Consider the following 26,981-nt stretch of genomic DNA (forward strand, 5'->3'; position numbering starts at 1 on the left):
GTGAGAGGAGTGGGGAGGGGGTGGGTGGCCGCGAGCACATCGACAAAGGCGTATTTCTGCCACCCAATCCGTTCCATCGTGTCCTCCGTGCCCTTGTCGCCTCATCGCCTGATAAGCTCCACATTTGCGTTCGCTTCTGTTTGTGTCCCCTCCCCTCCCTCACCCCCGCATGAAGACAAGAAGAGAGGATAGATGAAAGCATGCATTCAGAGAACAGAAATGCCTATGAACATTAGTCCTCCAGGTAAAGGCGAGTGCAGAGGCGTTGCTATACATGTGTCCCCAAAACAAGACAGGTAAAAAAAAAGCACAAAGTGCGAAGGTCTGCGGAGGTCGTGAAGAGCACGACAGAGACCGTCTATAGTAACAACAACGTCAAACGAAAAAAAAAATCAGGAGAATAAAGGCTGCATAAGCGGTAGCTGGAAGAGCAACACTTTCTGCGTGTCTGTACTCGCATGTGTCTTGCGAGGCATGCGAGCGACGAGTCCTTCCCTTCGCCCCCTGAAGAACGCAAACGACTGTGGCCGACAAACCCTCGGCGTGGTGGCTGAAACGCCACCTCGGCAACCGCAGTATCTCACCTCTTGTTCGAACTCTCCTCGTCGACGTGCGGCGCTGTTAGACGCTTGACATGAGATCCTGCAAGGACGGAGCAAGGTCTGGGAACTGCGCCGATAGCTCCTCCATGATACTCACAACCGCCCGGCGGCCCTCATCCAGCCGCGCCGCCTCTGCCTCAGACTCCTCCGGGTAGCACAAGAGTCGGTACATGCCTGCCTCACCATCCCGCAGCCGTTGAAGGTTGTTCTGCCGCAGTCGCTTCTCGTCCTCAGCGCGATCGCGCTCTTTCTTAGCTGCGGCGATTTGACCCTGCAAATCCTCGATCTGGGCGTCTAGGTTCTGTATCTCGTGCTGGGTGCGGTCCACGTCAGCTGCGATGCGATCCATCTCTGCCATGCTCTCTTTGACTAGCTTTTCCTTCCTGCGCGACTCTTGCCGCTTTGCACTCAGCTCCTTGAAGAGGCGCATGTTCTCTCTCTCCACAGCGAGCCTAGTCACGCCGTTCTTGTTCTTCTGAGACGCTATCTGGATTGCCTTGCCTTTGGTCCGAATGATATCGCGGTGGTCAATCATCTTCTGCATCTCCTCGATGAGGAACTTCTGCTCGCGCTGCAGCTGCGACATGCGCTGCTCCATGAACGTGATCTCCTTCTTCATCTTCTCCATCTCGGCGCACCCAATTGTAGGGTCCAGCGCCATCTCTGTCTCTCGCGCAACCTGCAGCTTCCGCTCCCAGAACATGATGTCCCGCTCACACGAGAGGATTTGCTCGACGATGTCAGACTTGCTCTGACGCATGTCCTCCACCTTCTTCTCAAGCTGAATTGCTTCACGCTTCTTCTCCTCGAGTCGTCGAACTAAGTCGTTTTCCAGGAGAAACACGTCGTCAGAGGCGCTCTGCTGCGCACCGTTGTTTTGGCTCAGCAGTGTGTTTACCCGCTTCATTTCTAGATGCATGGCGTTCGATTTGCTCTGCAAATTCGCAACCTGCTGCTTTCCTTCGCTGATGTTGGCGAGAAGGCGATCCTTCTTCTGTGCCAGGATGGTCGCCCTTGCCTGAGCATCGAGGATGGCTTCGTTGATTTCGTTCATGGTATTCTTGTAGTTAACCAACTCGGTCTGCAACCGGATCCACTCCTGCTGCAGTGCTTCGTTCTCGCTAGACTTCGTGCCAATGGCTCTGGAAAGGCTGTTGATTGTCGCCTCGAGAGGTCCGACATGGTCGCCCTGTAAATCGTTGTGCGCTGCTAGAATCTGCTCGTACTGGTGATTGAGCTGGTCAAGCTGATTTTGCTTGCGATCGATCTCGTTGTTGCGACGGCGGATGTCGACCTGCATCTTTTCTATCATCACACTACGTGACTGCAGCTCCTTCTCGAGGTCCGCTAGAGTGGTTGCAAGCGTTTCGTTGTAGGCTTTCGACTGCAGTGTATCCACACGGATTCGCGCCAGCTCGTTCTCCATCTGAGTCACCTTTTGCTCCTTTGCGCGGATCGATTCCTTGATCTTTCGAATTTCCTGCAGTGCCCCTTTGCTCTCCTGCTTCAACGTAGATTCCCTGCTCAGATGCACCAACATTTCGTTCTCCATTTCAACGATGGCTTTGGCGTGCTTCGCAATCTGCTTTTCCACCTCCGATAGCTCAGCTGCCTTGAGTTTCATTTTCTGCTCGACGGCCTTGCGCTCCTCGACTGAGCTGGCAATGCTCTGTTCCAAAAGTGCATAGGCTTTAGCGGCCTCATCCTTCTTCAAGAGAAGTCCGTCCATCTGCCTTTCCAAGATGATGATTTCGTTGTCAATGCGGGACATGAACGCAGTAAGCTTGGCGTTCTCTGCCTGCGACGTGCGAATGTCGTTACGGTAGCCAGTAATCTCGTTCTCGAGCACAAGCAGTTCATTCTTCTGCTGCTGGAGCGCCTCTTCCGTCTTCCGCACCGCATCCTGTCGTCGCTGCATGCCAATAAGAGAGCTTCGCCACTGCTGAACGAGTTGCTTCTTCTCCATAACAATGGCCTCCATCTCCGACGCGGCATCGGCCAATGTCTCGCGTGCGCGCTTGGTTTCCTCACGTTGGCTGCCTATCTGCTCATCTAGCTGCGCACTCTCGTTCTCTAGCGTCTCGATGCGCTTCTGCATGGAGAGGATGAGTAAATCTTGTCGCAGTTTTGCCTTTTCCAAGTTCGTGATATCATCCTCGGTCTTGTGGGCGGCGCGACGCTCGAGCTCTACCTCATCCTTCAACTCCTGATTGAACCGCTCCACCTTCATCAGCGTCTCCGTCAGCTTAGCCAGCTCGTTGTGATAGCGGGTGTACTGTTTCTGCATATCATCAACTTTCTTCTGTGCGCTCTCTGCCGCAGAAGACAGCTCCTCGCGCGCACGCAGCTTGTCTTCATGTTGCTGTTGAATTGCAGCACGTTTTTCGTGGAATCCCTCCAGGGTTTTTTGCAGCGTTGCCAGATGCTGCTGGGCGTTGTAGAGGTCCACGCCGCAGCTTTCGCGCTCTTTTTCTACACCTGATAGCTCACTGTTCGTCTCATGGATCTGCTCCGACAGTTCCTGCAAGTGTTTACGCAGCTGCTGCTCGATACGACGCTGCACTGGTGCTAGAACATCCGATTCGGGGTCCATCTCAGAAACGTCGCTGTCGCTTTCGTAAGCGACACTCTCATTTGGGGACCGCATTTTCGCGAATACGTCTCCTTTTGCTTCACGTCGGTATTTCTATGAAAAGTCACAACAGTCCTCTAACCGGCCTTCGGAAGCTTCAATAAGAGAAGCAGTATGTCCTCCTAATGGTTGACAGAAAAATAAGCAGTAATTCTGTCAAACGGCGGCGGAAAGAAAGAGACAGGAGAGTTACATGGGCGCGGATAGAGGTTCCATTTCATGTTTGAATCACAGTGCGACGAGTTTGACACTTGCACAGGTGCTCAGAAACAGAGTCTGCAAAAGCAGACACAAAACTGACTCTCACAGACGACAGATACGGGTACTCTCCGCTGCTGCGCAACATCATCCACAATCAGCGAGAAACACAGTAGTTTTCACGCTGCCTCACGCCTAGCTTTCGATGCAGGAAAAAAAGGAGACTAAACAGTGTCTTTGTTGCTCTTTATCCTGTGTTACTCTCTAGCTCTCAAGTCACTGAAAAGAAAGAGGGCAATCATGTAAAGACAGCTACTTGCTTGCCGCGCTGCTTTTCCCAGCAAGGCGCTTCTCTTCCTCTACGGCCCATTGCGGCATCTGGTTGATTTCACTATAGTTAGGAACCGGAGCCTGATCGATGCCGTTCTGATGAGGGCGGTACTTTTCTGGCAACTCTGGCACTACACGGTAGCTATAGTCTTTTGTCTTGAATTGTTTGTAGTACAGCCATTCCTCCTTCGTGTCGAAGCGCTCAGGAGGATTACCGTTTTGAAAAGCAAGCACTGCAGCGCGGATAGCACGGCGCGTGAGAAGTGGTACGCCGCGCGTGCGAAGCTCGCGCTTGCTGCACGTCATCAAGTCGTTCCAGTCTTTGAATGTTGCTTTGAAATCGCTTGTTGGCGCTAGACGATGGACATCGGCCTTTTCTAAAAACACTTCATGATTTGGCACGTACGATGTCGGTGGGCGAATCACAACCGGAAGTACCTCGGATCGCATTGATGTTTCGATAGGTGCGAGTTTGCGCGGGTCGGGCATGTACGTGTACTTGTATGCTTTGTGCGGGCCCGTAGTCTGATCCAGAAGCCTAGTTGTGTAGCGCATTTCGACGCCTGCTACTAAGCGCGACGAAAAATAAAGCTACGTGAGCAGCTCGCACTGTAAAGAGACCGCAGAGTGTAAATAAAGCGACAAGGAAGAAAGAAAAAAGTGGATATCGAAAACGAAATCATCTTGAAGTATAACTTGAGATGGGCGCAACAAGCGGCTATACACACTGAAAACTGTGAGCTGCTTTAAAAAGCAGAGATGCGAAAACCGACAACAGCGTTTACGTTGCCGTTTCCCATGACCGCTCGATCGATAACCAAAGAGAGCAAACACATTCGTGTGCCCTGTTACCTTGTTCTACTTCAAAAACATCTCACTCGGCACTGGCCACTACCACATGAGCGCTAAGCGCTGTCTTCGGTCCAGTAGTGTAGCAGTGCCAGATCACGCAGAAGAATGACCTCTTTACGTATATTTGGCATTGATGCTTGCTTACAGAAACCCAGAAAAACAGTATTGTTGTACCACATACAAAAAAGTACGATCCTTCCTTTATGACAGTTTTCACAGTTGGTTGGATGGCGGTACAGGTGAACAGCAGTTTTAATATCCGTGCAAAACACCACCGTCAACTATCACACACTGTTATCCTTTACGATATCACGTACCAGTCATCTGCTTGCAAACTGGCACTTCTCCTATTACCAAATGGTAGATCACTTCTGGAGCACATGGATTTCCCCTTCATAATGTGCCCGCTCTCTGCCATCCAACACGAGTCCCAGCTCCACACCGCCCCAGCACGTCACAGGCCCCATCCCGCCCAGCGAAGCAGCGGCGCACACGCGGTACAGCAATGCGTCCACACAGTCATCTCAGCACCGCCTCCGCCTCAAGCCCTCACCACCACCACGGTGGCCTCGCAGGTCGCTCAGACGCAACGTCGTCCACGGCCTGCCATCCGACACCAGCAGCGACACATCGCTCCCACCCCTCCCCACGTCGCAGGCACCTGGCCCTGTCACCACCAGGGGTGGCGCGGCAGTTGGCAGGGATAGCTGGGGGGTTGCGTCGCTTCCATCCAGGGAGAGAGTCGGTGTGCGTGCACTCGGCCCTGAGCTGCCACGCACCGAGAGGTTTGCCCACATACACACACACCGTCGTCATCAGGGTCCATGAGCTTATTAGGAAAGACGAAGGCGTCACGGCGAAAACTTGATTGCATCTTAAGCCGTGTTTGTATGCAATTAGTGTTCACATTATAGATATCTTTTTCGATATTTCATTCATGGTGCCATACTAGCCTAACCGGTTGTCTTAATGACGCCACAGTATTCATTGTTTTTCCTCTTCATGAGGCAAAAACGATAGTCGATGAAGGTCAGGGTTACCGCTGAGCTCAACGTCGGCACTATATTTTGAGTACTTCTGTGCAGAATGCGGGTTGATACACACAGCTAAGAAGACTCCTATGCAAGCTGGAAATAGAATGGAGCATGAGCAAAAGTTACGTGGAAAGAAAGACTATTGAACTGCAGCTGTAACAACAAGATGAGATGTGAAGCATTTTACAAGTTAACTCGGGCAAAAACAGCAAAAAGCACAGAAGTTCTGCATGGTGGGCCTACAAGAAGAAAAAAGACTACGGGTGGTTTGCATGAGAAAACAGTGAACGAGAGGGGGTTCGTTTCGCGTGATGCTGGCGGTGCGTTGGAAACAGCTGGGGAAAATCTCTCAGGCAACAGCAAAAATACACTGATCCCGTTGTTTGCGTGCTAATGTAACCTAGGATGAGTCAATGAAAGTTGTTTGCTTAAATTTTTGCGCGATTTGCCGTGATCTGTTTCGAGGACTGAAAACAATGGTTGTTGCTCAGGTGCGCCCTGCATCTGGGGGGTTACTGCAGACATAAGGCTTTCCTGTCTTCAGTATGATCTGGGGAGGTTCAGTGGCATCACAGTGGAGGGTGAGGAACACACGAGAGCGTGCAGGTCACTGACTTGGGCTGCCCTTGCATGTTCGGTTCTGTTTTGGACACCAGAATGGATCGGGGTACAATGACAGTTTTGCAGCTTATGCTCGTATTCCCATTTCCCTTTTACTTTGAAAAGTGCCGGAGGGGAGTTACTTGCTGAATCAATGGAGCGCACTACAAGGGAGCATACAGCTGTGGTTCTACCTCTTCCAACTCCCCCCCGAGTCTTGTATTCGAAACAACATGCAGCGACACCTTCTGCAGAACGTGGCAAGGAACCATACAGGTACATCCTTTTACACATCCCCCACCCACCCAAAGCGCTGTGTGAATGGCAGACTATTTAGCGAAGCACACGGGCAAGGTCCTAGTTGACGGGTCCCCTGAGTCAGGGAAAACTGGAAAATTGCACGATTGCTCTCTCGTCTGCAGTGGCACGGCGCACAAAAGAGAGAAAGAGAGACTGCTGCTCAGGGGAGGCTTATGGCAAAACCGTAGTCAATAACGACATCTGCTCAGGCGTTATAGTGACTATAAAATCGCGCATCGTTTCGGCGCTGCTTGCCAAATCCGCATTATTCAAGTCCATCGGGAAGCAGGTATTGGCTCGCATTGCGCTCCATGAAAACTCTCCCTGAAGTTCTCAACCTTCCTCTTTTGCGTGCCATGGCGAAAGGCGCACGTACGCTGGCTAGACCCCCACCGCGGTATACGCAAATACATGTGCAGCAGTCCCCACAGCTCTGCTGCGCTATATTGAACTTTTTCCTATTATCCTTTCTCCTTTCGTTTTGTTCCCGATCGGTTACATGCTTCCATCGAAAAACACAAACTTGGTCGTTTTGATGTAGAGTGTGCAGAAGAGTGCGAACCGCTTCAAGGCACATGTTTCTTAGTACTACTGGTAGCTCTCTGACATCATCCTCGCACCTGCTAGCAGCCACATGGGAAAATGCACTAGAGCATTTCAGGCGTGCTCTGCTGGAGTGTGGCTCTCCATTAGATATTGAGCACTCACAAAGAATCGGGCTGCTTTTTTCCCAGCACGCAGGGAACACAAATGAGCTCAAACGATGGGCATCAATTTTCGACGCTGAAGCTGTGCCGACAACAGCGCTTATTCTGAAGGCTCTCGTAAATCACGGCCAGTGGCAGACGGCCGTTAAACTCCTCGAGCTCAACAAAGAAAGCGGAGTTGCATGTGAACTGAGTGAAGTTTTGGGTCAATGCCTTGTAGCCAGAGGGCTTTGGCAACAGACACTGAAACTAGCAGACTTTCTTCAACTTCGGCACGACGCTGCACCGAGAGAAAAAAGTCTTGCTCTAAGTAATGCCTCACTGCTAAGTACAAGGGAGCAAAACGATTCCCACCAAATGGCATCAAATCCAGCTTTTCTACCGGAGGAGGAAAGGACAACGTACTGTGGATTTGTTTCTGCTGTCGCTCGCGCATATCCTTCAAAGCGGGACTGGAAAGAAGCGGTGAGAATCCTACACGACCTAGAGCAGCTTGTCGATGACGAAACGAAAAGGAAGCTCTACGAGTACAGAATTGCTCGACTTGTACACGACGGACAAGCGTACAAGAACGTAATCGAGAAAAGCCAGTATGATCTGGGATTTCGCACATCACCGTCACTGGTCCGCTCACTTCTTCATTGCGCCATAGCAACAAACGACTGCAGTCTTACCATGAATTGTCTAAAAGTGCTGTGCTCGTTCGGCTCCACTGCAGTATCTGTAAGGCTTTTCGAAACAGCTTGCCGCCTGCTTGTATCGTCTGATGCAACTTGGACAAAGGAAGATCTTGTTCGCTTCGGATCTGTTGTCTGTGAGAACGCCGCTTTGGTGAAGGACAGGAACTTGCAAAAGTTGGTATCTGCCTTTTGCGCTGATTACGATTTGAAAATACCCATTTTCCCATCTTCTATTTCAATGTTGGCTTCATCGTCGAAAACCGCGGTGGTGCCATCACTCGTGAACAGCATAACCAATCTCGACCGACTCGCGAGCACACTAATTTCTCAGAGCCGATGGGAGGAGGCATTGCAGGTGGCTACCTTAATCAGAAATGGTGCTGCACAGAGCGATAATGAGCGCATCATAGTTGACATACTGCGTGGAAGTTGCTCATCGTGGGTGAAAACGTTGCAGTTTTTTACATCATAAGCAATCGCCGCGCAACGTATTGGAAACCACCCTTATACGCAACGAGCAACTGAATGCTTTGGTTAAGCACAACTCACCACTTCTCGTGTTTCTTATAAATGCCAAGAATTGCACTAGAAGAGAATCGAAAAGGGAATGACAGCAATATCGGCGCTATCACTTTTTCGATCAGTCATGTTTTACGCTGTGTTGCTGACAACCACCTACAGAGCGCTTGAACCTGAGGTTCGTGAGTTTTCTTGAGAGGGCTCTTCCCCACTTTTCTCCCGCTTACGCTCCCCGCCTTTTTCTTGATGTGATTGCGTCGAAACCACGAAGCACACTCATTGCGATCACCCTTCTCCCCCTCCGCCCCGCCAAAAAAAGCAAACAAATCGCTGCATCTCCAAAGGATTATATCAAAGTCCACAAGCCCATCACTTTCACAATGTCGCACAATATGATCGTCAACATGTCTTTCAACTGTCCCGAGATTCAGATTCTCGGGCCAGTGCAAGAGAGCACGATTGAACGACTCAACGAGGTGCTTCCTGACTCGACAACTTCCACTCGCAGCATCCGCAGTAACCAGCCAAAGTTCGAGTACGTGTCGAATCCTGATCACTGGCGGATTAAATTGGACAACCAGTTCTGCGACTCCGAGGGTGTGTCGCGCGTGATTGTTTGTTTGCTGGACGCGCTCGAGGAAGAGGGCGGCTGGACGCTTATATCGTCTCAGGCTTCCAATTCTCAGGGAGGCTCCCTGCAGCAGGATTTTATGTCAAACTACAAGTTTTTCTTCTCCAAGTACCAAGATGGCGAGTAAGCACCGGTGTAGTCGAGATGGGGTGATGAGTTTCTTTTACCATTTCTTCCTTCGCTATGAAAAGAAAAATCAAAAGGAGGTTCAGCGCGGTTTGGTAGCGTGACTTTTATTGAAAACTCACTATAAATCAACGGACGCAGTTTTGTAGTTTGTTCTCTATGTAGCCTCAGAAATGTCCGTCCATGTATACTAGCTTTTTGTGTGTTTTGCGCGAAGCAGAGTAAATACAACAGAAAAAGTGACTGTGTGTGCAGTGCACCATAGCTTCAGGTCAAGTACGATGTACGCAGTGCTTGCGCTTCCTAGTATGCATGCAAGTGGCATTTTTTTTTCTACAGCACTTGGAACACCATGAAAAATATACAGATAGTACGTTGCGCAATCCTGTTCTTTGTGATTACCGCATCTCTTACGCTGCGTCGCTAAAAGCCGCATTCGTGATGCGCTTGTTGTGTCAGTAATGCAGAGGCCTGGCAAAGAATGTTCTTTGTTGTTTCAGCTCTACTCTCTTCCCTGCACCTTGTATCTCCACTGATTTGCGCAGTTTGGTCGCTTAGTTGACGGTTTGCATATCACGCTTAAGGGATCTTTTTCCCCCTGTAGCAATGCCCGAGGAAGCAACCATCCCCAAGAAGCAGCCTGTGGAGGATGCAACTGGGCCAACAAACGCGCTCGGCGTGGATGACAGAACCATGAGTGACATCATCGACAAGCTGCGAATGCTCAACTACGAAACCAGTTTTTGCCGCAGCTTCAAGCCACCGTTTAGCCCTCTTAACCCTTACTACTTTTCAGGTCCTTCATCAATAGACAACCCGAACGCCCAGTTTTACTACTTTACCTCCTTGTGCGTGTGGCTCATGAAGCTGTGTGGTCACCAGTTTGATGCTCCCGGGCAATTTGATGACCCGAACGCCTCGTCAACGACGATCTTGGCAGAGCTGCGCTCGATGAACATCGCAATCGCAAACATTGCACCAACCCGCCTTAAGCAGGGCAGCGGCGAGGCAGTTTTGGCTGTTCTCTCTGCTCTTGTGAATGCAGCGCTCTCTAGCACTGGCTACGGTTTTCAGCCGATTGATTACGGGCAGGTAGAGCGTTACGATGAGCTGGCCACCGTCGCAGACGCCGAGGACGAGCAGGGTGAGGACGAGATTGAGGATAACGTCGTCATAGACAGCGACGACGACGACGAGGTTTATGTGCGCGCTGTTAGTGGGAATCGAGCCGCCAAAAGTGACGCAGATCGTCCTCCAACGCCCAAGGTAGATGTCGAAGAGTGGAAGATGGAGGTAGAGCGTGTTGCCCCGCTGCTTCAGGTGCGCCAATCCTCCCTGGATGACTGGCGCTCGCGTATCGAGAGCGCCACGGTTTTGCTCAAAGCTGTAGAGAACATGTACCCCGATGTCAAGCAGATGCTCGAGCGCCTTGCTGGTGATATGGATAAGTCACGCGACCGGATACAAAAGCGGGAACAAACGCTGGCACAGCAGTTTTCTGATCAGGTGGAGGATTACCGCGTGAAGTTGCGTGAGCTCAACACCTCGCGTGATTCAGCTAACGTGGCGCAGCAAACCGTGCAGCAGATGACAGCGGAGCTGAACCAGATCAGTGAACTTCTGGACCAGACGAAGCGCGATATTGCGGAAAGGCAGGCCAAGATATCTGATACGACTCCACTCATTCAGGTGAAGGAAGCGGTCGTCAAGGTACAGGCCGAGATCAAACTCATGTCCTTGCGGATTGGCATTCTTCAGAATGGCGTTTTGCAGCACGTTATGAAACAAACCAAGGCTCGGCGTGAGGGACCAACTGTAGAGGGCAAAGAGATGTACAGCGGCGAGATCATGTTTTCTTAAAGGTGTCTTTCAGGGGTACATGAGCTACTCTGGCTTACTGTCGCTATGCACCCCCTCTGAACATGTTGTTTCACCCTTCAGTTTCGACGCTAAGAAAGAGGAGGCAAATATGAGCGCTACCTCCAACGACTCCCGGTTGCGGCTACGTGCATGAGCGATCCCAGTCAGGCTTTCCTTGTGCTTTTCTGTCCAACACAACACTCTCTTTTGTGAGCTTTTTGTGTGGCGTTTCGGGCATGTGTGGGTGTCTGCGTGTGTGTGAGGGTTTCTTCGTTCGATGTAGTTGTTTTTCTTCGATGGTGACATCAGGCGTTCGATTTGCCCTGTTGTATGAGCTCGTGCTACCCAAGAATGTGCACCACCTTCATACAAAACGCAAAGTGAAAGCAAGCCGCAACGGAAACAAACAAAAAAGGAGCGCGACAGTGGCCCATTCTGAGCGTCATGGGTAGGCCAGCTGACGAGGTGTCGCTGAACTCATTCATTGATGGGAGGGCGGTAAGGGCTTATGCGGAGGACGATTTCACTGGTCACCGTGCTGTCAGGATATACTAGGCTTCTAAATACCTCCGTCGAGGTCAAGGGTGCATAGAGAAGGGTCACTCAGTGATGCTGATGCGGCTGGGCTCTCCAACTGGAAGCATTTTCTTTCAACTTCTCGCGCCACTTTCCTCTCTTGACATGGATGCCCTCTTTTGGAAACTCTCCCATATGTTGCAGCTCTCTCACGTCCCAGTGAGTACCACAATACCGCTCTTCTCGAGCTTCGGAGCGCTTTTTTCTCCGATGTGGACAAAAGGTGCGACACAGGCGAGGACATATCTTACTCCTTCCCCAGCTTCTAGATTAGACGTGGACTCTCATTTTCTGTTCCTTTCCCCACTAACGCGCTTATCACAGACGTTATCGATGCCATCGTGCGCCTGTCTTCTGTATGTTTTCTTTCAGTTCCCCACATTCACATCTGCGCTAAAGGCCTGTGGATCGCTAGATGTCCACAGAGGCCCGCATTACGCAGTTGCAGGATGAGGCGAGCGATCTCCGAAGGCAGGTGACAATGCTGACAGAGGTACTGGAAACCGAGCTGGATCGCATGCGTGCGGAGGTGCAACGTCAGCTCAACGAGGCAAAGCAGTTTCTCGTCACCTGCAAAGAGGACTCGGTAGCCCACATGGATCGTCTGGATTCGGACAAACGGACTCTCACTCGAGCATGCGAGCGAGCGATCCGCACCGGAGAGCTCCAGGGGGCTGAGGAAACAGCCGACTTTTCCAGCGAGCAGCTGATGTGTGCTTCAATTACCAGAGCCGCAAACAACTCAGCTGGTGAGGGTGCTTCACCTCGGTCACCAGGCACATCCAAATCAACGTATCCTTCCGTACTGTCCACACAGTGCTCAGCTGCTAGGGACGCAGCAGATGGCGACGGGTTCACTGCCAGAGATGCAATACGGTGTCTGCTTCCTCGTGTGGAGCAAGTGTTTGACTTCTACGCAGCGTCGCATGTAACGGACACGGAACTGCTGTATCCGGCAATGCACCTGCCTCAGTTCACCACAATGGTACGTGACGCCGCTCTCGATCGCAGGCGTCGTCCTCTCCTTCCAGAGTTGCTGTGGATGACGGCCCTGCGCGACTTGCCTACCGCTAGTGGACGCGAACGCACAGACCGGCGCCACGGCAGCACTTTGCTGCTTCCGCGTGTCTCCGACGGCGACTCTCTTTTCCAGCCGGCTACCGCGCGGAGGGACTTGTTTGTACATGAACGGCTCCGAGCAATTACGAAGGCGGAGTTCCCACACGTGCTTTACGTCATTTTTCGCGCCGCCGTCCACAACGGACACAAAGGCGCTGCTGCGTCCGAGGCCTTCTGTGCCTACCTCTCGGAACACTTCTTGCCCACCGTGGAGCGCTGCATTCGCCGTCGAAAAGCCGCTCGCACCCTCTTGATTGACGGCAGGGCTGCTTGCTTTGACGCAAGTGCTCCATCCCCACCAGCAGGAGTACCGGACCCACTAGCCGCGTCAGATTTCCCGAAGACAGCAACAGGTGTCTGTTCCTCGCTACCGCCCTTTGCCGACATTGTAGCAACGTACAGCAGAGATGCGGGAGTGCAAAGGGTTGCCCAGCAATTCACGCCGCGGCTGAAGCGATGCTTTCGGCATGCGGTGCGGTGCCTTCCTACATGCCGCACCGAAGATGCCCGCATGAGCATTGACGCCTTTGTGGAGAGTGTTCGACAGCAGCACTTACTCCCGCTGATTTCACGAGAGCAGCTCAGGGACATCTTCGTCTTCTGTCTTACATTGGACGGCGGCAGCGCCCCCAGTGCTGCCGGAAGTGGGGGACTGTCAACGAAGCAAGCAGCGCCGCTGACCGCTCGCGACAGCATCACATGCTTTTCCTTCACCACTGCGGCCGTGTACTGCCTCGCGGAGGTCATCTATGGTGGCTCGCCGTTGTTGCGTGAGCAGTATGCATCGCCCTGTGCGCGAACCTCGAAGCTTCTGGTGAAGATGTTCATCCTGTGACGCCATTCGACGTGGAAACGTGTACGCACGGGAAGGGGCAGAAGAGAGGGGGACCCCTTGAGCGGCTGCCTCCCATAATGCAACTGCAGAATTATGTATGCACACCGCTCCGCACTATGTGTGTCTACCTGCTCTCTTGCAGGTCATGGACGACCACAGGGACTGATTTTACTCAACTGTAGATTCTGTGAGACTCAAGAGACACACGGGTGAGACATACACGCACGAAAGGAATAGCTGCGGGTTTCATGTAGGTGCCACATAGCTCCCTCCATCTCCCTCCCCCGCCCCTCGCCCCCAACACACACACATACATATGTATACATATATGCATACCCATGCCTGCACCCTCTTCCTTTTTTTTCTACCCTGCTTGCATCCAGACATACGACCGAACTCAAGACAAGCAGAGATAGAGAGGGAAGCCACGCAGGGCTCGCGCCAGAGGAACGACTGCAGCGCAAGAGTGAGCGCTGCTTTAAAAAAGTTTGTCCGCGGTTGTGCGTGTGTGTGTGTGCCATACTGAATGCACATTGAGAACACACGTGACAGTCGTGGCTGTCCCGCTTCCTTTATATGCACCGCTCATCCACGTACTCCTTGCCTATCCGCACCATTCCATGCTCCTGCACCTCTCTTCTGTTCCACGCTGCCCTGTTTTCTGCTTTCCATTGCCTTCTCCTCCCAACACCGCCGCCATCCAGTGAATCATCTGGTCCTTTTCCTCCGCTGCTACTCTGTGTCGAGTGAGAACGACGACAGGAAGGGGAGGAAGGTTGTACGGAGCTACGATTTCTCTGCGCCAAGTGGTCTTTTTCTTTGTCACACCTGCCTGAGCCAACTCGTCACGAACGCGATGTCCGTCTCCACAAAGACTCAAAGCTCTGTGAAGGGCTCCAAAGGCCGTCGCTCGACCACAGGCGTACTGTCGTGGAAGAAAAACGGAAATCACTTCGCTGCTGCGGACGCCGCCGCAGCCGCGCTACCCGAGCCCATCGCGTACTTGGGTGGGAAGCAGCGTTCGGCAAACAGACGTGCCAAGTGCCACAAGCAGTTTGAAGAGCTCGCACAGGTCATATGCGCTATGAATTCGTCCACCCTGCTGGGGACAGAAGTCGCAGGGAGCTCGACGAGGAGCGCTTCTGTTGCCTCGCCGTCACCTTCGTTAAGCCTGCCGACTGAGCAGTTGTTTCCCACGCTGCAAGTAGGGTACCTCGCGCGGGCCTTGGGTCTAAATGTGTCCAATCAGCAAGCGGCCTCAATCGTGGAGCTCGTCGAGGATGACGGTCCGTCGACCGGGTTTGTCAACCGTCGCAAGCTGGGGCACGTTCTAGTGGATGCAATTATGACAGGAACGTTAGGTGGACCGACTCTTCATGCGTTTGCGGCCGAGAATCTCGCCGCAATAACGTCCGCCAGCGACGACGGCCCTGTACGCCTCTCTGCAGAGCGTCTTGCCAACTTCGTTCCGTCAGTGTGCGTGCGGGAGGAGGAGGTCACACTGCTTCGAGCCTTTGAGGCACTGGATAAAGATCAGAAGGGCTACCTGGAAATGGTGGAGCTCCGCGCTGCCATGATGGAAGGCGATGAATGCTTCTCGAGTGAAGAAGTGGACGATATGTGGATGGCCATGCTCGACCCAGAAACGAATCGAGCATACTACCGTGACTTTGCTGAGATACTCGCCAGGGAGTGAGGGTGGCCGGAGCGTCACACACTGATATGATGCAGCTCCCCCCCCCCATCCCTCGCCTCTCTCCCCACCATAGCTGTGTTCCTCGAGACAGGTGTGTAAAAAAAGGGGAGGGGGGTTGATGCCGACACGGTACAGTACGCACGATCATTATCCTTGTGTTGTCTTCCTCCCTTGCCATCTGCGTCTTTCGTCTCGTGGATGCCCCGAAGAAGGTGGCGGTGAGACGGAGGCGGCGGCAGAGCAGCGGCATTTTCCATGCTCTCTCTCTTGTTCGTGAGCGCATCGTTTCTCCCCTTTCTCCATCCCTTGTCTCTCATTCTCGTCGGGATGCGAGGTACGGTGTGCGTGTGCAACACGTCTTCCATCGGATGTAACGTTTTCTGGACGATGTTTTCCGCATTGTTTTCTGCGCAGACGTGCTCTGGGGCCCACACAACGGGGTAGAAAAAAGAAGAATGCACGTGTCCACAACGGCAACAGCACAGACGAGAATTCGTGCGTGCGTTTTGTGCACAGCCTAATGCTGTCAGCTGAAGCGCGCGTTTGCGTGGCGTTGCGTCGTGGGACTCGTGCACGCTCGACTGCCTGTGCCCATTGATTTTGGTATCCTAGTGCTCAGTGTGTGTTCCTCTCTCACACGTTGCTGCCGCCAGAAGCGGAACTATCGACGTGAGGAATGCGCAACCAGGGCCAATCACATGACTGCGCTTTTTGTTTTCGACTTACGCCTCCCAACCTCCCTCCCCTCCCTCTCTCTCCCTCGCCTTGCCCCTTCACCATTTCTTGCATCTATCCCCCTTGACTCTCCGACCTTGTGCTTTGTTTTTCTTCTTTGATGCATCCGCGGCGTTATCCATACGATAACGATCCCCCTCATGTGTGCATGCATTCCTCCATGTAAACACACACACACACTGACTGACTGACTGGCATGTATGTGAACATGAATGTCCTATATACAGCAGTAGCGTGAGAAGGGTCCAAGTACGAGCACCGTCAACACCAAACCACACGACTGAGAAAGACAGGAGGCCACAAGAGAGTCTTCTCCGGTTGTCCTTGTGCGTAGCCCCTTAGTCTCTCTCTTGGTATTACACCCTCCCCCCTCCCTCCTCCCTCCTTGCCCAGGCTTGCGTGTGGCGGGTGAGAGAGGTCGAACAAGGCGGAGGTAAACGCCGGAGCGCAAGCGGTGGGACGAAGGCTTCGTTTGTTTGTTCCTGTCGGCCCCCTTTTTTTCCCTCGTCCCTTCCCCCCCCCTCCCCCCAAGGCGGTTCATCATCATCTCCTCTCCCATCTTCAGACGCTGGGCCGCTGCGTGTGTGTGGGTGTAAGAGAGAGAGGTAGGCAGAACATCCAAGCAGGAGGAGGGGGCATAGAAGCTACGCAACAGCAGCGGTAGATCGTGAGAAAGGCACCATAGACGCGCACCAGCTCCGTTTCCTTCCTTCTTTCCGTCTTTGTTTATTGTTTGACCTTTTCTTTTCACTACGGCGCTGCCCACCTGCCCACGCACGACCATAGAAGGCACATCCTCTCTCGTTGTCGACCACGGCGCTTCATAGACCATTCCCGCACAAGAGCAGCACGCAGCCGCGCTTTGACTTCCTGGTCTTTGCCTGTTCCGCGCTTCTCTCCTACCTGCCGCACTCTCAGCTTTCTTCTCTTCCTCCACTCCTCGGACAGAGCACGTTATTCCTACCTTCTGTGCACGGGGATCGGTCCGCAGAAGTGCACCCTTGCCTCTCTTGTCCCCCTTTCCCCAGGCGCCTTTTTGTTGCTGTGCCTTACTCGCCTCTTGTCGAAGATGATGCGCGGCACGTCCCAACTGGCGGCTCGCTCCGTCCACCTTTCTGCGGCGTCATGCGCAACGGCTGCCGCATTGCTGTCACCACACCGCTTTTTCGGGTCCAAGTACACCGACGACCTCGGTAACTACAAGCGCCCCTACACGTATGAGAGCCGCAGCGCTGCTCACCGTCACCCGACACGTAAGGAGATGCTGCAAGGGCAGCGGGCCGCCACGGCTGCCTCCGCCAACCCAGCAAGCGGCACTGCAGAGTTTGCGAAGGCCGATGCGTTTACCGAGGAGGCGGAGGCAGAAGTGCCCGTGCAGCGGTGTAGCAAGAACAAGTACGAGGATCTTTTCAAGAAGAAGTCGGATCAGCGCATCGCCTTTACAAGCAACTTCCGTGAGCCCGACATGAAGCCCATCCTGGACGCAGCCGATGAGGCGCCGCGTTCAGGGACAGCGCGGAGGCACTCTTCCGCCCCCGCTGCTGTGGACATGGATGAGACGGATGTGACTCGCATCTACAGTAAAGAAGAGGTGCGCAACATGCAGCAGAGGGAGAAAGCGAGTACCAGCGAGGCCGCGAAAGCGAAGACGTGCAGCGGTGGACTGAGTGGCATCTCGTCTGCACCGGAGACAGCGCAGCGCACAGCAGCGGAGGTGGAGGCCCAAGCGCCGGAAGATGACGAAGATGAGTTTGCCGAAATCCGCAGCCACCCATTCTTCATGGACATGCTGCGCCGCGTGGAGCGCAACATGATCCGCTTCCGCAAGGAGACGCGCGCCGCCGGGCGGTACAGCCTAGAGGCTGTCAACGAGTGCGTACGGCCGTTGTTGCAGCTCACCGACTACCCGCTCACGGCCAGGCAGCTGTCGCACCTCTCCCACAGCATCAGCCCAGCAGTGCTGAAGAGCTCTTTGCGTGACCGGGCTGCGTGCAGGCACCTGCAGCTCTACCGCTCACAAGACACTGACCTGCTGCTCGACTGGTCCAAGGAGGACTTCCTGCGGCGCCGCTACGAGAGTGTGCACTTGTCATGGGAGCCGATGGATGTGATCTGCCGCCGCTTTGGCTGGACGCCGGACATGATGTCAGACCGCGACTACCTCTTATACTTCTCGGCCTTCCTCGAGTACGTCGAGATGGCGGAGATGCAGACCACCGCGAAAGGGGAGCCAAAAGCGATTCCAATCAATGATCCCGTGGCGCGCGCCGCCGAAGACCCCATCCCGGCAAGCCGCCTGCTGCTCCGCCGGAAGGCTTCTGTGGACGCCGAGCCGTCCCTCACAGAGTCCATTCGACTCATGGGCAGTCCCGCTCTGGCGACGCCGGCGAAGGGGAAGAAGGCGCAGCGGATGCGCCAGCACGGCGGTGACTCGGTGGCCGACTACTTCGGGGCTGTCGAGGCGACCGCGAGCACCGTCGACGGAGACGAAACGGTGAAGCTGCAGCATGCCGCGGACAACGTTCCGCCTCTGCGCCAGGCAAGCCATCCCGGAGGCCGTACGATTCGTGAGTTCTCCATTCCAAAGTCGCACCTCCCCGAGACGCTCGTGGCGCCTGCTGCAATGCCGAGCGAGACGGGCATGAGAAGCGAGGCAAGCTTTGACCAAAAGAAGTTCGAGGAGCTCTCCAACGCGTACCACAACGTCAAGGTAGAGAACTCGCTGTTACGGCGCCGCATGCTCGGGACAGACAGCGTTGACAAGGCGCAGGAGATGCAGAGCAAACTGGCGAGTGGCCGCTGCAAGCAGCTGAGGCTGGAGCAGGAGCTGGAGCGCATGCGCGAGTTGAAGCGCAACACACCGACATCGAAGAACGGTCTCGACTTTTCCGTGCCGCGCGGGCAGCCACAGTATCCGGAGGCGCCGGAGCACACGACGGAGTACTCAAAAAACGGGAAAGCCGTCGAGGACATTGATGACGACGAGATCGAGCAGGCCTTGAAAGAGTTCAAGGAGAATGAAGCACTTCGGATGATGGAGAGACGGCCGATGCCCAATGGGGCGCGGTCGGCCCCTTCGTCATGTCCTGGCCACGCCATCGCCACTACCAACTCCGCTGACGCTGTCGTCGACGATGGCAGCGAGGAAGTGGAGGAGGTGATCGAGGTGGTAGAGGATGAGGATGAGGACCTGGTGGCGTCCGGCAATGCGGCGGCGGTGGGGCCGCAGACCGGCGCCCAGGACGACGTTCTGACCGCAGAAAGCGAGGCGGATGACTCAGCCGATGCGCACTACGATGCGTCCGCGGATGCGGCGGCCAAGGAGTCACCAGAGAGAGGTGACCAGCCTTGGCAGGATGAGCTGTCCGCCGCGGTTGAGCAGCACGAAGCCGAGATGGAGGAGCAGGAGAGTGATCTCACGGCTGCCTTCAACGACACCCCTGCGACCACCCCCGCCTCTCGCTTAGAGCAGCTTGCTTCCCTGCACGATCGACTGTCCTCGGCGGCGGACCGCGCTCGTCGTTATGTGGCCACGGTGCAAATCCGTCGGCAAGATGTATTGAAGAGGCTGGACTGCCAGTTGGCGGATGCCAACACGAAGGTGGAGCAGCTTGAGGATCAGCTGGCCGCTGTAGAAGAAGAGCAGACCACGCTGCAAGACACACTGGCTCGCGAGGAGGCGGAGCGCAAGGCCCTCGAGGTAGAGGCCCAGCTTAAGGCGCAGCGGGAGCGGCGCTTGGCCGAGCTGGAGGAGCAGCGGGAGCGGGCACGCCTCGCGCAGGAGGCGGCGGCGAGGGCCCTGGAGCGCCAGAAGAAGGCCGAACGAGAGGCGCTCGAGATGGAGGAGGAGCTGCAGCGCAAGTTGAGGGAGGTGCAAGCGAAGCTGCGTGTTATGCACGACAGCAACTCGACTGCCCACAACTCCGCTGCTGTTGGTACCCCTCGCGCCTCGGCAGCCGAAGAACTGGAGGCGGAGGAAGCTGCAGAGGAGGAGCACGCGGTGGTTTCCCGGGCAGAGAGTTCTCCTTCGCACTCACGCGCCCCTGAGTCGGCGGCACGCGTCACAGTCTGTGCGCGCTCTGCAGCCACGGAGGAGACGCCAAATGCTGTGGAGGGCGTCCACGACGCTTCCGCTGCCCCAGTGTCGAGTGGCCAGTTCATGTGCACGCCGGAGCAGTACGATGGTCTGCATTTGGCGGCGGAGCGGCTGAAGAGAGAGATTGCCGCATTGGAGGCCCAGATGGAGGAGGCAGGTGACGAGGATGATGAGACGCTGATGGCTGTTCTGGCAGCGTCGCGGTCTGATCTCGAAGAGCTGGAGGAGTGCATTGGCTCTGTGCAGGCAAACGCGCCGTGGGCTGCCACCCGTGATGCAAAGCGCGCTCGCGAGAAAGCCTTGTCTGCCGAGGTGGCGAACACCGACGCGCACCGGCTGCAGAGCCGCATCGATAACCACCGCTTCCAGATCTCGCTCCTGGAGAAGCGCCTGCAGCACGCGTCGAAGAAGGCGGTGATCACGAAGCTGAAGGACCGTATTGTTCAGGCTCGCAAGTCCATTACTCATCTACGCATGGAGCAGGACCGTCTGCGTCGCGCCGGCCGTGACTCTATGGGGTTGCCGCCGTCGATGAGCATTGCGGAGACGCTTGCGCATGAGTCGAAGGATGAGGCGGAGACGAAGCTGGAGGAGATGCGCAAGGCTTCGGGTGAAGGTAACTGCGGATCTCCGGTCGCCGCGAAGAGGTCGGGCTTGGACTCCGACGCTCAGACCGCCGACGACGATGAGTCCTACGATGCCGTTTCGGACGCCACATCACCTGATCTCTCGGGGGAGTCGAAATCGGCGGGGCACGCGCCGTCGGCGCCTAACTCGGACGCTGAAAAGCTGCGCTTGCGGCTCGACAGCATGGTGAAGGACATCCAGCACCTTCAAGATAGCATTGAGGCGCAGGAGCGCACGACGGACTACGACGACGATGAGACGGAGGTGGTGCTCCGCGAAATGAAGGACAAGCTGAGCCAGCTGCTCCGTCTGCGCGACCAAGTGCAGCGCTCCTTGCTGGAGGAGTCAGTGAACAACCCCGACACCGCTGGTGCGCCTACCGCCGTCATCCGTCCAGCTTCAGCCGCCGCCTCAGCTCCGCCGGTAGTTGCCCGGGGCAGCGCCGCCGTCCACAGCGGTCCCTCGCCTTCTCAGCATAGAAGACTTGACTGCGTGCCAATGGCATCCAAAAGGCTCCGGACCACCGCTCGCAGCTTTACCACGCAGCGCCATCTTTAGAGGAGCTTGAACGGCGGCAGCCGTGACGTCTGCAGGGCTGAAAGAATGTCACTTACAGCTTTAGCGCGTGCCTTCGAGACGGTGCACACCGCGGCTGCTGTTCGAGTTCGGAGTCTTTGTGCGTTTCGAGCTTCTCTTGTTCAGCTGTCCGCTGGACTAAGAAGAACGAAAATACAACCTCTCCCCCTCCCACCCACCCACGCGCACACACCGACAGACACACAGACACGCACACACACACACACACACAAGCAAAAGGAGAAGCGAAGGACGACTCCTCCCCCTTCTCCCCCTCCGCTCTTTCGGGGTGGGGTGGGGAGGGGCAGGGAGAGATGTGGGCGAAGAGGGAACACCGTTGCTTTCCATAGAAGAAAAAAGGGAGAAAAGGCGCCGTTGATGTGAATGCGTGTGGGCGCAGTAAGACGTATGTTTGTGTTTGTTTGCTTGTTTTTATATAACCTCGACAGGCACCAGTATGTCTAGTACGAGGGGCACCGCCCACACGGTGGTATCGACGCCGGGGTCTCTCTATGCGTCTGTGCGTGTGTGTGTGTGCAATTGACATCTTCCTTTTCCTCTCCCTTTACTGCACTCACGTGTTGGCTGTGTTGTGGGCTGCGGCGTGCGTGCGTACGTGGGTGCACGTGCATCTGTGCTGGATAAGGTCTTCCTTTTTCTTCTTTTTTCCGCCTTCTCACTTACTTGTGGATGTGTTACTAGCATAGAGCGAATGTGCTGTCTCGTCCTTGTCGTTCTCTCTCTTTTCTTGTCCCTGTGAAGTCTGTGCTTTCATTAACGTAAGCGCGGGCCCCCCTCCTCCCTCGCCGTTTGTCCTCTCTGTGCGGTATCTGTGCCCCACGTCCTTCTTCGCGCTGATTGTGTGTGCGTATAAGGAAGAAGGCTCTTGCAGTGGGATCGCCCGCCTGAAGCGCATGTGTTTCCACCATTCGTTTGTACGTGTGTCCTGTCGAGGTGTCCTCATCTGGGCTGTGGCAGGCCACCAGCCCTGCCCGTGAGTCCAAGGGTGGTACACCGTGAAACAGACATAACTATCCCATCGGCCCTGTCCTCACATTGGCCAACGCACATGAATGCTGCGTACGGTTTCAAGGCCGTCTTCTTGGTAGGAACTTAGCGCCATCATTCATGTTGCTATCGGTCTCAACCTCGTTGTGTCCCCTATACGGGCACGGAAGTACACCTGCGGACCCGTGGGTGCCGCCGCTCGGCGTCACATGAAGCGCCGCGCCTCTCCTTCGTGTTGGTCTCACTGGCTGTCCGTTCTCTTCTTCCTTTTTCCCCTTTTTTTTCAATCCCTTCTTGTGCCGTGTGCTCGTTTTAGCTGCCCACGCCCTGCATCCTTTTCGTGGGCCACGTGGCGTACGTTGTGTGTGGCCTTGCGTATGCGCTCGCGCGTTGTGCGCGTCTCTTCTGCGGGTACGCCATCGCGGGAAGCAAGGGTATCGTGCACCCTGACGTCTCCTCTCTAGCTGGAAAGGATAGAGGGGGGGGGGCTTCTTGCGCGCATCCAGGGACGCGGCCGCTTCTGTTTGTTCTTCCTTCACACGGTGAGAGCTGTCCCTTCCCTTTCCCCCTCACCTCACCACACCACTACCACTACCACTACACACACACACACACGCAGGCGCGCACACTGTGACTGTATCTACGGCCGCATCGGATCACCTCACAGAAAGAAACGCTTTGAGTACCCTCTTTTGGTCAACTGCGAGAATGCTGCGCTTTACTCATGTTATCCGGAAGAACCCGGTGGTGTTCAAGCAGGGGCAGGGGATGTTTTCGCACCAGCTAAAGCGAATACTGAACAAGAAGTCGCTGCACAAGTACAACTGGGATCCGCTGCCCATGTACGACCCTCGCAAGCTTGTGCACGCGAACCGCTACGTGGACCACGACACCTACGAGGAGAAGTACGATCCGCACTGGGAGCACAACGCTCACCTCGTACCAGACCAGAAGTTCTACACCATCCCTGTCCCAAAGGAGTACAAGGACGCGTACTGGTGGCGTGACTTGCAGGCCCGCCGTGTCCAGTGCCCAACCGAGTGGGTGCACTTCCGCATGCATACCAAGGACAAGCTCAAGTATGACTTTCAGGATCTTGCCTTCCGCAAGAAGTTTGAGTACTCCTACGAGGATGTGGTTGCCAACGCCAAGGATATGCGCAGCTGAAGCCCTCAAGAGTGAAGCTCGCCGGTTCTTGTGTCTCTGATGCTCACATCGTAAATAGTCGAACCCTCCCAGTGCAGTTTCTCCGTTTCTCCTTCTCATCGGTCATACGCACAGGAGGAAAAGGCAGAGCGGGGCAGCCCGCGGCATGCGTGTGTGTGCGTGAGGCAGCGTGGGTTGCGTTTTTTTTGTCGTCTGTTCTTGGTGTTTCGATACTCCTCGGTGTTGCGGCGGCCGCCTCCTTAGCTGCTGCGGGTGCGCCAGTCGGCTGTGAGGGATCTGCACTTGCCCGCCATACTGGATAGTGCACTTAGTTGGTTGACGTCTGGTGGTGGGAGGGGGAGGTATGGCGGTTTAAGTGGGGAATGGTTGAACGGGTGGGTGGGGGGGGGCCTGCTTGGTGAGTGTGGGTCTTCTACCACCTCACCCTTGCCTGCAAATGGTTGCTCATGCCAGCTAAGTCACCCACACAAACACACAAGTTCACGCGCACTCAAGAATGCCACAGGGTCAGCAGGGAGGGGGGGGGGCGCGTCAGTGGTGGAGTGAAGGGTGAGGCCCTCCAGGGGGACGGCACCCGTCACGAAGAGTTAAGGGGAATGACGGTGGTGCTCCTCCTCGCTCCATTTGCGTACATCACTGCGAATGCGGCTGACGTGCTCTTTTTACATATAGTTCTCTCCCTTTGCTGCACCCACACCTCGTCACGCTTACGCTGGCAGCGCGGAGCAGTTGACATCGAAGAGGGGCGCCGATGTCGATGTCCTTTGTTCATCGCGGGTTCATGTATGCGATGATGCCCCTCCTCCCCCAGCCATGCGTCGCCCCGCCTCCATGTTCGTGGTTGGGCGTTTTTTTCTCGTGGCCCCATGGCTCCTCGTCTCCGCCCACTGCTCTATTCTTCCTACCCCGCCGCATCACCCTAAAGTACAATCCGACGCTAAAACACGACGACATAGACCTCCCCTCGTACGGGTCGGCACGTTGGTCGCACTCGCCTCGTGCCCCGCCGCATCTTTAGCAGCGGCTCGCTCGCTGTCGGCCATGCCACCGAAGCTCAACTTAGATGGCACGCTCAGCACGCGCGCCTCCACCGTGCAGGAGCGGATGACGGAGGAGGGGCAGCCTGGGACGTACTCCCCCCGTGTGGCATCCAGCCAAGCGGCGAAAGGACTCAGCGGCCCTTCCCACGCAGGTGGCGCATCGGCGAACCGCTTATCTTCCTCAGGGCCTTCTGCCCTAGGCCATACCAGGTCGCTGTCGCCGCCGCACCTGTCCTCGCACGAAATATCGCTCCTGGAGGACGGGGTAATGGGTATCTCTGACCCGGAGATGGCAGCCATCCTCGCTTCAAAGTCGCGTCACGGCTCGAGCGAGCGCTCTTCGCCGATGGACAGACTCAGCGGAATGGGGCCAGGAGGTTACTCGATTCCGAGCAAGCGCCGCGCCGCACCTCTTACGACGTTAGTCGATCACCAGCAGGCGCGCCAAGCCATTCCTCAACACTCCAAGGACGGCGACGCCGCAGCCTCGGCGAGATGCAACGACGATAGTGCCTCTGAATGCTCCTCCTCCGTACTGAGAGCGGCCTCCACCTCTCCCCAATCTGTGAAGCGTCGAGGGACCTCTCCGTCTGCAATCTCGCATGCTTCAAGCGAGTCCGCCCCCGCAGTTGCAAGGGCTAGTCTTGGTGCCACGAGCTCGTCTGCGCTCTCACAGAGCACCATCTCCATCATGACGGCCGAGCAGCTGTACATATTCGGAAAGCCGTTCCAGGCCTACATGAGCGCCACCTCTACACGACCCTCATCAACCGACACACAGGTGACGCTTACAGCCACCAGCGCAAGTGGTGCCCCCGCTGCCAAGGCCGCCGCTGCCTCTGGCACGCACATGGCAACAACTTTTCACCACAACCCCTCACAGTACATTTCCGCCCTCACCAGCCAGGGCGACTTTGTCGCGGCGGGTGACCGCACCGGGCGTGTCGTAGTGATGCGCCAGCGCGAGATGGCGGCTGGACCACGCCGCACTCTCCTCGACATCATCCAACGCAGCGGGGAGGCCGAAGAGGACGAGGCTGCCAAGCGTCACTCGTCAGCCACCTCTGCCGCCTCATCGTCGTTTTCCCCGTCTCGCCACACGACGGCCCTCAATCACGTGCGTGACCCGTACGACTTCTACGTCGCTCAGCAGGCCTACGTTCCCGTGATGGATACACTGAACAGCGTTGAGGTGTCGCCGACAGTGACAGCGCTGGCGTTCCTGCCGCGGTCCGGCCCCACAACGTATCTCCTTGCGGCGAACGAAAAGGTGCCGAAGCTGTACAAGATCATGTCTGTGCGGGAATCAGCCAATCCCTTCCGTGCGGTAGACAAGATTGGCACGAAGACAATCGGCCCACTGACCGCGAGTTCACGCACGTCTACGGTGGCCATGAAGCCGGCTTCTCGCTACGCCATGAACCACGAGTACAACATCAACTCCATCTGCCCCATCGCGTACAGCGAGCAGTTCGCGACCGCCGATGACGCGACGGTGCTTCTGTGGTGCATCGAGTACCCTGACACGTCAATCGAGACCCACGACCTGCGCTCCCCCTACGAGGACGGCCCACGCGAGACGATTCGCGCCGTCCGCAACTTCCCGCATGAACCGTTTCTCTTCTTCGTCGCCACTTCCGGTGGCAGCGTGCGTGTTGTCGACACACGGCAGACACTTCAATGGGGCGATCAGGCGGCGCAGGCATTCATAAACCCGCCGCGCGAGGAGGACGAGCCGTTCAGCAACGTCACAAATAGCATCTGCGACTGCGCCCTCAGTCCCTCTGGGCGGTACATCGCCGGCCGCGACTTCATGTCCGTCTGCTTGTGGGATATCCGCATGGCTGGCAACGGTGGCGCGCGCAACGCGCCAGCAACCCCGCGTCGGCAGGCCCCAGCTGCGCGCGGCGGCGATGGAAACCCCGAATGCAGCATGTTGCGGCGCTGGGCTCTGCACCCGCACCTGCGCGACGACCTCGACACCATCTATCAGTCGAACCTCCTCTTTGACAAGTTCGATGTGCAATTCTTGTCGAGCCGACAGGTGTGTACAGGGGGCTTCAACAACACCCTCTACACAATGGACGTGGAGGGCACCAGCGCCGACACCGCCAGCGACATCCGTACCTTTCAGCTACTAAAGACGGAGGGGATTTCCGAATTCCGACGCACCACCGTGTCGGCGCACCGACCTGGCGAGAACCGCATCAGCACTGGGCAGGGCCTCGGCTCACGCATGACGCTCATGTCGCGGCCATGTATGTCCATGAGTGGGATGTGCGGGATGATGGTGGCGTGCGGACAGGCAGTGCTGCAGCTCAGCTACAACGGATTATCGAGGTGAGCGCGGAGGGAGGAGGAAGAGGGGAGAGATGTGCGCATTTGTACGTTGTATACATGCGCGTGCCGGTCTCTGGTTCACTCTCGGTTTGCTT

The 26,981-nt window shown here is 55.7% G+C and overlaps 10 protein-coding genes across 10 annotated transcripts; 8 read left to right on the top strand and 2 right to left on the bottom strand.

The window, feature by feature from the left end:
* Window positions 1-621: 621 nt before the first annotated feature.
* Window positions 622-3,249, bottom strand: LMXM_32_0590 (conserved hypothetical protein; the record flags this gene model as incomplete). Its single annotated transcript, XM_003878258.1, has 1 exon — window positions 622-3,249. One exon carries the CDS (start codon window positions 3,247-3,249, stop codon window positions 622-624), a length of 2,628 nt encoding a protein of 875 aa, XP_003878307.1.
* A 495-nt stretch (window positions 3,250-3,744) lies between these two features.
* Window positions 3,745-4,317, bottom strand: LMXM_32_0600 (conserved hypothetical protein; the record flags this gene model as incomplete). The annotated part of the gene is made up of 1 exon (XM_003878259.1): window positions 3,745-4,317. One exon carries the CDS (start codon window positions 4,315-4,317, stop codon window positions 3,745-3,747), a length of 573 nt encoding a protein of 190 aa, XP_003878308.1.
* Window positions 4,318-7,123: 2,806 nt separating this feature from the next.
* Window positions 7,124-8,407, top strand: LMXM_32_0605 (conserved hypothetical protein; the record flags this gene model as incomplete). Its single annotated transcript, XM_003878260.1, has 1 exon — window positions 7,124-8,407. The coding sequence occupies one exon, from the start codon at window positions 7,124-7,126 to the stop codon at window positions 8,405-8,407; it is 1,284 nt and encodes a 427-aa protein (XP_003878309.1).
* Window positions 8,408-8,834: 427 nt separating this feature from the next.
* On the top strand, window positions 8,835-9,212 carry LMXM_32_0610 (conserved hypothetical protein; the record flags this gene model as incomplete). The annotated part of the gene is made up of 1 exon (XM_003878261.1): window positions 8,835-9,212. The coding sequence occupies one exon, from the start codon at window positions 8,835-8,837 to the stop codon at window positions 9,210-9,212; it is 378 nt and encodes a 125-aa protein (XP_003878310.1).
* A 950-nt stretch (window positions 9,213-10,162) lies between these two features.
* LMXM_32_0620 (conserved hypothetical protein) lies at window positions 10,163-11,071 on the top strand (the record flags this gene model as incomplete). The annotated part of the gene is made up of 1 exon (XM_003878262.1): window positions 10,163-11,071. One exon carries the CDS (start codon window positions 10,163-10,165, stop codon window positions 11,069-11,071), a length of 909 nt encoding a protein of 302 aa, XP_003878311.1.
* A 1,057-nt stretch (window positions 11,072-12,128) lies between these two features.
* On the top strand, window positions 12,129-13,601 carry LMXM_32_0630 (conserved hypothetical protein; the record flags this gene model as incomplete). The annotated part of the gene is made up of 1 exon (XM_003878263.1): window positions 12,129-13,601. One exon carries the CDS (start codon window positions 12,129-12,131, stop codon window positions 13,599-13,601), a length of 1,473 nt encoding a protein of 490 aa, XP_003878312.1.
* Window positions 13,602-14,457: 856 nt separating this feature from the next.
* LMXM_32_0640 (conserved hypothetical protein) lies at window positions 14,458-15,297 on the top strand (the record flags this gene model as incomplete). Its single annotated transcript, XM_003878264.1, has 1 exon — window positions 14,458-15,297. The coding sequence occupies one exon, from the start codon at window positions 14,458-14,460 to the stop codon at window positions 15,295-15,297; it is 840 nt and encodes a 279-aa protein (XP_003878313.1).
* Window positions 15,298-17,101: 1,804 nt separating this feature from the next.
* Window positions 17,102-21,313, top strand: LMXM_32_0650 (conserved hypothetical protein; the record flags this gene model as incomplete). Its single annotated transcript, XM_003878265.1, has 1 exon — window positions 17,102-21,313. The coding sequence occupies one exon, from the start codon at window positions 17,102-17,104 to the stop codon at window positions 21,311-21,313; it is 4,212 nt and encodes a 1,403-aa protein (XP_003878314.1).
* A 1,734-nt stretch (window positions 21,314-23,047) lies between these two features.
* Window positions 23,048-23,506, top strand: LMXM_32_0660 (conserved hypothetical protein; the record flags this gene model as incomplete). The annotated part of the gene is made up of 1 exon (XM_003878266.1): window positions 23,048-23,506. One exon carries the CDS (start codon window positions 23,048-23,050, stop codon window positions 23,504-23,506), a length of 459 nt encoding a protein of 152 aa, XP_003878315.1.
* An 813-nt stretch (window positions 23,507-24,319) lies between these two features.
* Window positions 24,320-26,890, top strand: LMXM_32_0670 (protein phosphatase 2A regulatory subunit,putative; the record flags this gene model as incomplete). The annotated part of the gene is made up of 1 exon (XM_003878267.1): window positions 24,320-26,890. The coding sequence occupies one exon, from the start codon at window positions 24,320-24,322 to the stop codon at window positions 26,888-26,890; it is 2,571 nt and encodes an 856-aa protein (XP_003878316.1).
* Window positions 26,891-26,981: the final 91 nt, after the last annotated feature.

This window comes from Leishmania mexicana, chromosome 32 (genome assembly GCF_000234665.1).
Source record: "Leishmania mexicana MHOM/GT/2001/U1103 complete genome, chromosome 32".
Classification (NCBI taxonomy): domain Eukaryota; phylum Euglenozoa; class Kinetoplastea; order Trypanosomatida; family Trypanosomatidae; genus Leishmania; species Leishmania mexicana.